Genomic DNA, 8,187 nt, shown 5'->3' on the forward strand with positions numbered 1-8,187 from the left:
CCCCCAGCTTGTTTTTTAAGAGGAAAATGTACAGGTCACTTCCATTTGCTATAATCAATCTCAACCTTACGGTTTCCGATGCTCTAGTCAGAGGGGGTGTGTTAGCTGCAAACTCAAAGCAAGGTACAGTCACGGGCTGGACCTTCTGCAGATGGACTGGCAGCCATGCTAACGGTGCGGGCCACTGCACAGGTCTTAATGGTTCTAAGGAATGGAACTGTTTCACGGGAAACATTCGCCTTTTGCTATATGTCCCTACTTTAGGTTTTCTGACTGAAGAACAGAGACCCACAGCCAACACACTGGGCAGGCACAGCAGGAAGGGCCCAGGGGGTGGCTGCGGAAGAGTTTCCTCCTGGGCCCAGCCCCAGCCCCAGTGAGAAACCCAACAAGGCCAGCATTGTCACTCTAACCACCCTACATGACTACTGACCTGTGCCGCCCATTCATCTCCAAGCCCACGACTGGGCAAATGAAGCGAGCCCGCTGGAGGTCATCGTGCTTGTCGCCCTTTGTGTTTCCTCTGTCCCCTTCCCAGGCAGGATTATCAGAAAGCTTCAGTTCTGTCACGCTCTGTGGAAAACCAACAACATGCCAACAATTCATTCAGCAAATGCATCGCTCTTTGCCTCAATAACCACCCAAATCAGGGGCTGGTGAGATGGCTCAGTGGTCTAAAGCACCTACTTAGAACAAGCTTAGCAAAGCACAGGGACCGCAGTTCAATCCCCCAACACCACATGCCAGCCAGCCCCGCCCCCAGATGGGCTGAGCTGGACACACACACACACACACACACACACATAAATAAATAAAATAAAATGAAAAAAAAAAAATAACCACCCAAATCAAAAAAACAGAAATCAGGTTTTTATACCCTTCCCAGCGGATCCTTTTTCCTGACCACCTGGCCTTGGCCATCAACAAATCTGAGGATAAAATGAAACCTCCAACTGTGTAGAAAATATTTGAAAAGCCCAGACTAGCAAGCACAGATACCCTTCAACTCATTCCAGTCGTATCCGGCAGGCCCATGATAAGAGGAAGGGAGGGAAACTATGCTCCTGCGTCTCAGCCTAGGTGCACGGAGCGCGGACAGCACTGGCTGTGTCTTTGGGGCCACGGGGCAGACCAGGGGCTGCGGCCCGATGCCACTCATGCCACCACCCTGAATCTCCAGCAGTTGGAAAGGGTCCAAATCCAAGCAGAAGTACGACCACTACTGAATGTGTATCAGTTCTGTACTAGCATGACAGCAAAAACGTTTTAAAGTTGAGCCATCATACCTGGAACCATCTATAATTCAGGTAAACCTATCTTACAGATATTTTGTCATTTAGGTTGTAACAGCTCAGTGGTAGAGCACGTGTGCGGCAGGCTCAGGGCCTGGGGGTGATCCGCACCACCAAGAACCAACCAACCCAGCACTTGGAGAACACTTAGGAGCTCCTTCCCTCCCTGCTGTTGGCGCCTCCCCGAGCTGCTCGTCTGCTACCATGTGGACAGCACTGCTGCAGTTCAGCAGCCCGCTTACCTTCATGCTTTTGATGTGAGACGCTGCCTTCCCCAGTGCTTTCTCGGCAGATTTGTCCAGCAGAAACTCGATGACAGCATCTTTGTTATAAAGTCTGCGGGAATGAGGAGTGGGCGCATCACAGGGCCGCGAGCACTTCCACACACCAAGAGGACAGGCAGCCCGAAGGCGACACAGCGCTCACGCACAGCGTACACACCATGCCCTGGGCCCTGAAAGCCCTCCGCCCCAGCCCCCACTCAGGTACCATCAGGGCACACGAGGAGAGCAACTCAAACTGGGGCAGCGAGCGAGCTGGCAGTCGAGGATTGTTTTTAGCAGTACTGGAAATCAAACTCAGGACCTTGCACTTGCCAGGCGGGTGCTTATGCCACTGAGGTTACTCCCCGGCCCTGGCAGTCTAAGATTGAGGTAGCCTGAACAAGGATTCTAAAAACCTGGAAATTTACTGTAAAAGCTCCCATTTTCAAATGTCTGCAGAAATAAACCAGAAGATAGAATCAGAGGCCCAGGCTCTGGAACTGCAAGAACTGGCTGGCGCCGAGCAGCAGCCACCCTCACCGGGACGGGAGTCCCTTCCTCCTCCTCCCTGCCCGACAGGACCCCTCCACGCTTCAGGGCTGTAACCCAGCCCGAGTTCTCCTCTTTACAACAGCACTGATTTAGCACGTTTGTGAACAGAGAGCACCCTTCACCCCGGCCGCTGGTGCAGACGCAACTTCTGACCCCCCTCCTGTGGCCCTGAGTTTTCAAGCCACAGGTGAAAGAAGCCAACTTGCTTAGAATATAGAATTACATTCAGAGAGGAGGAATACGACCCTAGGCCTCACAGACTGGCTTGGAGCAGTTCCTATTTGAGGACGCAAGAGCTGTATTCTCACGCTAGAACTCTCTTCAAACTCCGGAATAAGCTCACGCAGACGAAGCAGAGCCGCACCTGCCAAGCTCACAGGCCACTATTGGGCGCTTCAGAATTTCCTGGCTGAGTGTGCAGTAGTTCCACTGGGCCACCAGTTCCGCATCTTTGTCAACCTAGTGAAGAAAGCAGAAAGCTCTTTCACTTAATCACACCTCTGAAAGTCATGTGGGCCCCAGAGTTTGTACAGAGAAGTTTATTTAATACTGACCAGTGATGTTTTTAAGTCTTTTTTTTTTTTTTTGTCTTTTTTAAGACAGGGTCTCGCTATACAGTTCAGGCTGGCCTTGAGCTCACACTGTAGCCCAGGCTGGTCTCAAACTCACAATCATCCTGCCTCAGCCTCCGCAGTGCTGGGATTACAAGCGTGCACCACCATGCCCAGCCTGTTTTTAGATCAAAGATGATGGATTCACTAGATGTTGGAAATTTATTAAAAGACCTGAGTAACTAATACCATGCCAAACAAAGGTGCATCTTAAGACAATACTATCGCATCACAAAACCACTTATGCAAGCTATGTACAAATAATAACAGCACACTCAGAAGACCACACCCAAGCAAAGCAGTACAGATTAACTTCTAATAATAGGAAAGGCTCTCATGCTATGGCAGAATTTAGATTACAAACTGAACAGATCGTTTGCTTTTAAAATTCAGAACAAAGGCTATGTGATTCTTTGGGGGGGGGATTAGGAATCCAACTCAGGACCTTATACTTGTCAGGCAGGCACTGGGCCTCTGAGGCAAGTCCCTGGCCCCTAAGGCTGTGCAATGTTTCACAAAATCACCAATTCAATCCAACAGCAGTCATGGTTTCTGCTTCTCTTCCCAGCATCCTATCACACCCTTGGCCCCATTGTGGCTTGAACATCCCAGCAAAATTTGCACTGAAGTCCCTGGTGAGAGGCACTGGGTAGTGGGACCAGGTAGGACCTTCGGGAGAGCTTAGGTCCTGATGGCGCAGGTATATTTAATCTGCCCAGATCTGTGAGCTGATTCTGGTGAGTGGACTGCCCTAAATGGAGTCTGTGCCAAGGCTGGCTTGGCTTTCTCAGGTGCAGGCCTCTCACCAGGTGCCGCCCATCAGTCTGCAGTATGCAGCAAGAAGGCCCTCACCGTCGCCAGGTGTGGCACTGCACACCCAGGATCCCAGAGCTCTGGGAGGCTGAGGCAAGAGGACGGAAGAGCCCCCGTTCTGGGCACCTCAGCAATTCACGGAGACCCTGTCTCAAAATAAGAACTAAAACAGGCTGGCACCAGGCCTTTGGGAGCTGAGGCAGGAAGATTACAAATCTGAGCCCAGCCTGGGTAATTTAGCAAGAGCCCTCATCTGAAAGGAGAATAGAGGCTGGGCGTGATGGTGCACGCCTGTAATCCCAGCACTTGGGAGGTGAGGCAGGAGGATCGCTGTGAGTTCAAGGCCAGCTGGGCTACATAGTCCACCCCTCAAAAAAATAAACAAATAAAGGCTGAAGATATTGCCCTATGATATGGCCCTGGGTTTAACCTCAATTCCACAAAAAAAAAAAAAAAAAAAGAATTTTAAATATTTAAAAATGAAAAGGGCTGGGGATGTAGCTCAGAGTAAAGATCCTGGTTTCACTCTCCAAACTCTCACCAGATTTGGATGTTGACACTGGACCCTTCAGCCCCTAAAATGTAAGAAATAACTATCTGTGTGAATTATTCACTCTCAAGTATCCTGTTACAGCTACAAAACAATGTGCCAAAGTGCCCATAAGGCGGAAATGCAGGCGTGACACCCTCCGCAGCTCTGGGACGGCACTCCCCGTGCAGAGTCACACGTCCCACTCCTTGCTCGTACAGCACCAAGCAAAGGCTCGAACAGTGCGAAACATTCGAGAGAAAGCAGGAAAAGGACAAGAAAAAGAAGACTTCCGATCAACGTGTTTGCAGCCACAGCTACTTACTGCCTTTGATGGGTCAGGAACAGCATTAAACAGTCGGGGGCGAAGGCCTGACGCCCTGAACCACAAGCACCTGGAGTTAGTACTTTTGGGGGGCTAAAGCCTAATGCTCTGAACCACAAGCACCTGGAGTTAGTACTTTTGGGGGGCTAAAGCCTAATGCTCTGAACCACAAGCACCTGGAGTTAGTACTTTTGGAGGGCGATACCCTGAACCACAAGCACCCTAGGAGTTAGTACTTTTGCCATTGGAGATGAGGAATTTGAAACAGCAAGAAGTTCAGTTCCGTCCCAAAGAAACACAGCAAGTACATGAAGGATCTAGGGTACGAACACAGGCGACCGGCTCTAGCCCCAGCCCCAGCCCCCTATTCTTTTTTTTTCCTGAGACAGAGTCCTTCTGTGTAGCTCAAGCTGGCCCTGCTCAGCAGGCCACCAGGCCGGCCCTGAACTCCTGGCGAGCCGCCTGCCTAAGAGATCACATGCCCACCCTGAGGTTTGAGCATCTGATAGAGTGCCTCACAGAACACAAGCATCTACCTACTGCTCACTCACTGCCAGTGTACTTCAAATGAGTCAAATGCCAACGAGGTAGAGGTATCTGGGAGGAGGACTGAAAGGGCCTCAAGCACAGGAGCCACACGCATGTGGGCAACCTCAAAGCTCCCAACAGCCCGGCGAGGGCTGCTTGCGAAGGCTTCTACGTGCCGCGCGTGCACGACTGTTATTAGTTCTGTTCAGCTTCCCTCTCCTTCTGAAGTACGGGGCAGTGATGCTGAAATTGACAAGTCTTTCTGGTGACAGCCCCAGCTGGGGCCCATGAAATCACCCAGGAAATTCCAAGGGGTTGAGGAACCAGATCTGGGTCAGGAACAAGACACAGATATACAGAGAGAGACTTTGTATGTGTAACAGACACACAATCCTTATTCACAATCCGGATGTGAAATGCAAGCTCTAAGGGAGAGGCCCTTTTGTTCTCTGTTGCATCCCAAGGGTCTAAAGCAACGCACACCACAGCATCACTTTCTGAATGAGGCCAGTAGAAGCCATCCTGCCTAGCACTTCGGTTGTTTGGGATCTCCATTTCTTTCTTTCTCTCCCCTTCTCACATCTGTTTCTTGCAAGCCTTTCAGTCCTGGACGCAAGATAACAAAAGTGAGCTGTATACTTTTTTTTTTTCCTTTTGGCAAAAGCTCTTATAAGTGTTGGATCGCCAGCATTATCCTGTACATGTGTAGGTATATCAGAGGGCACACTTCACCCTCTTGGACAGTCATTCATGCCTTGTTTCGAGATGGGGTTTCACTATGTAGCTCAGGCTGCCCTTGAACTTGAAGTGATCCTCCTGCCTCAGCTTCTCGAGTGCTGGGATTGCAGGTATTTGCCACCATGCCTGACTCATTCATTCTCGAATTCAGCACATTTACTGGGTGTTGATTATGCAGCAGACATACTAGGAGGCTACAGAGCTAAGCCAATAAGGACCTCGTTCATCATGGGAGAGAGAGGGGCTGGAAAGAAAGAAAAAAGTAAAGGAGCAGAGGAAGATAGGGAGTCACTGCAAGTCAAAGAGTATTTTAGCAGATGACTGTTGTGTAAAGAACTGAATGAGAAAACTAGTATCACTTCAGGTTGATGAAATACTCTGGGCCGGTGAACAAGGCTTGTGCAGCTGGGACAGAATGAAAAAACTGGCCTGAAATAAAAGACAGGCGAGAAAGGTAGGCAAGGACCTGTTTCCACAGGGCTTGATGGGATTGTATTCAGAATGTGACAGGAAGTCACCAGGGTGTTTCAAATAGTGGCACAGGGAATTCACTTTTCTTTCTTTCTTTTTTTTTTTTTTTTTGCGGAACCGGGGATTGAACTCAGACCCTTGCACTTGCCAGGCAAGCACGTGTTCCACTGAGTCATCTCCCCGGCCCCGGGAATTCACTTTTCAAGGAGATTTTCACACTGCTGAATCAGAATATGGCATATCTCTACGCACCAGCACTGTATTGGGTGCTTTGAATGTATTTCATACTATAAAGTCATTACTCTTGCTAACTCTGAAATCTCAAATAATTCCAAATATGGGAATCTTGGCTTTGCTACCTACCAGCCACCTGACTTTGGCCACACAAGTTTACTTCCTTGGATTGCCACTTCTCTGCCATTAGCATGAAAAGTACTATGTACAATTTGCTCCATTACTTGTGAGAATTGGAAATTATTCAGTTTTTTTTTTTTTTTTTTTTGGCGGAACTGGGGATTGAACTCAGGCCCTTGCACTTGCCACGGAAGCGCTTATTCCACTGAGCCATCTCCCTGGTCCCTATTCAGTTCTTTTACTCAAAATATTTACTATGCCAGAAATTCTGCTAGTGCTCAAGGAAAAGCGGTTCTGGCTCCTCCATCAGGAGCTTACATCTGGTGCAGGAGACCAATAAGGATTAATCACGAACAGTGTGCAGGCTGGCAAAATAGTTTATACGACAAAGATCTGAAATGGGAGCCGCTGGGAGGACCTCTGAGGAAGTGAGATTAATTTATACAAAGCTCAATAAGTAGTTGCTATTTTCATCATCGTTACTAATTGTGGTCAGGCTTCAAATCCTGCCTCTGCCACTTAACTAGCTCCTCAATGTAGAGGGTTAACAATTCTGTGCCTTGGGCTGGTGAGATGGCTCAGTGGTCTAAAGCAGCTACTTAGAACAAGCTTAGCAAAGCACAGGGACCTCGGTTCAATCCCCCAGCACCACATGCCAGCCAGCCCCGCCCCCTGGTGGGCCGAGCTGGCCACACACACACACACACACACACACAAATAAATAATAAAAAAATAATAATAAATAAAACCTTTAAAAAACACACACACAAAAAAACCAATTCTGTGCCTTAACTGTGGAAAAATTATTTAAAAACCTTGTGCTTCCTGTTATCTACTCTAAGAAATATATTCTCCCTTTTGGCTCAAGGCTGTTCAACAATAAATAACTGTTTCTTGTCAAGGCAGCAAGCTAACACAAACTCCCTCCCCAAGCATCTCCTGTAACGTAGTCAGCTTAAGATATATTTTATAAAAATATACACTTATCCCTAAGCTGTAAAAGACCTTTTAGTTATAAACAGCTTACAGCTGTGTCAAATGAATGTAGTTTCTGTTGTTCTGTGCTCAGTAACAAATTTGCTTACCAAACTGGATGTGATTTCTGTTATAAATACCCCCCTGCTACCTACATTCGAGGCCGATTAGCCTTCTCCTGCGTGAGAAGTGGCTGACGGACCTGAGTTCAGGAAATAAAAGGTTCTAATTCAAATTTCTATCTGGCTGATCTGGTTCCTAGGCAGAGTCGACCCATAACACTCAACCCGGCTCTGAGCCTCAAATTTCATCTGAAAATGGAGATAAAGGGTACGTAGCCACGGGACTGTTTCTCAAGAATTACACAAATAAAAAAGAATTACACAAATGTCCCTCATTAAGCGAACCACCCAGCCGACGGAAACATTTCCAAGCACTCAGAAAGATGCCAGTTGTCAATATTATTGTTAATTCGGCGTCCTGCGGCCAAGGAAAAGTACGCAGCTACCTATTTCTAGAACTCCTCGGCTCTTTCCCCACCTCCCGTCCCTCGTTGGGGGTGTCCACCCACATGCCCTCCACCTTCGGAACTGCTGACCTTTTCAACCTTCTTCGGCCCCTTCACCAGTTCGTGCCTCTTGGGAATCGTTCCCCCGTCGCAACCCATCGTAGTACCAGAGCCAACACCAATTCGTAAACCTTGAAGCAACCGCTTCCGGGGTGGGTAGTGAAATCT

General features: G+C 48.4%; 1 protein-coding gene across 2 annotated transcripts in view; it reads right to left on the reverse strand.

Moving 5' to 3' along the window:
• The window catches only part of Rtf2 (replication termination factor 2), a 37,838-nt gene extending 29,651 nt beyond the window's left edge, over positions 1 to 8,187 (reverse strand). For both annotated transcript variants that reach the window (XM_004636013.2, XM_023720792.1), the window contains exons 1-4: positions 8,050 to 8,187; positions 2,472 to 2,566; positions 1,535 to 1,628; positions 434 to 573 (exon numbers count right to left, since the gene is read on the reverse strand). In XM_004636013.2, the coding sequence (XP_004636070.1) occupies positions 434 to 573; positions 1,535 to 1,628; positions 2,472 to 2,566; positions 8,050 to 8,118 (398 nt within the window). In that variant the 5' untranslated portion in view covers positions 8,119 to 8,187. The remainder of the gene's footprint in view (positions 1 to 433; positions 574 to 1,534; positions 1,629 to 2,471; positions 2,567 to 8,049) is intronic.

The sequence above is a fragment of the Octodon degus genome, unplaced genomic scaffold (genome assembly GCF_000260255.1).
Source record: "Octodon degus isolate 3935 unplaced genomic scaffold, OctDeg1.0 scaffold00077, whole genome shotgun sequence".
Classification (NCBI taxonomy): domain Eukaryota; kingdom Metazoa; phylum Chordata; class Mammalia; order Rodentia; family Octodontidae; genus Octodon; species Octodon degus.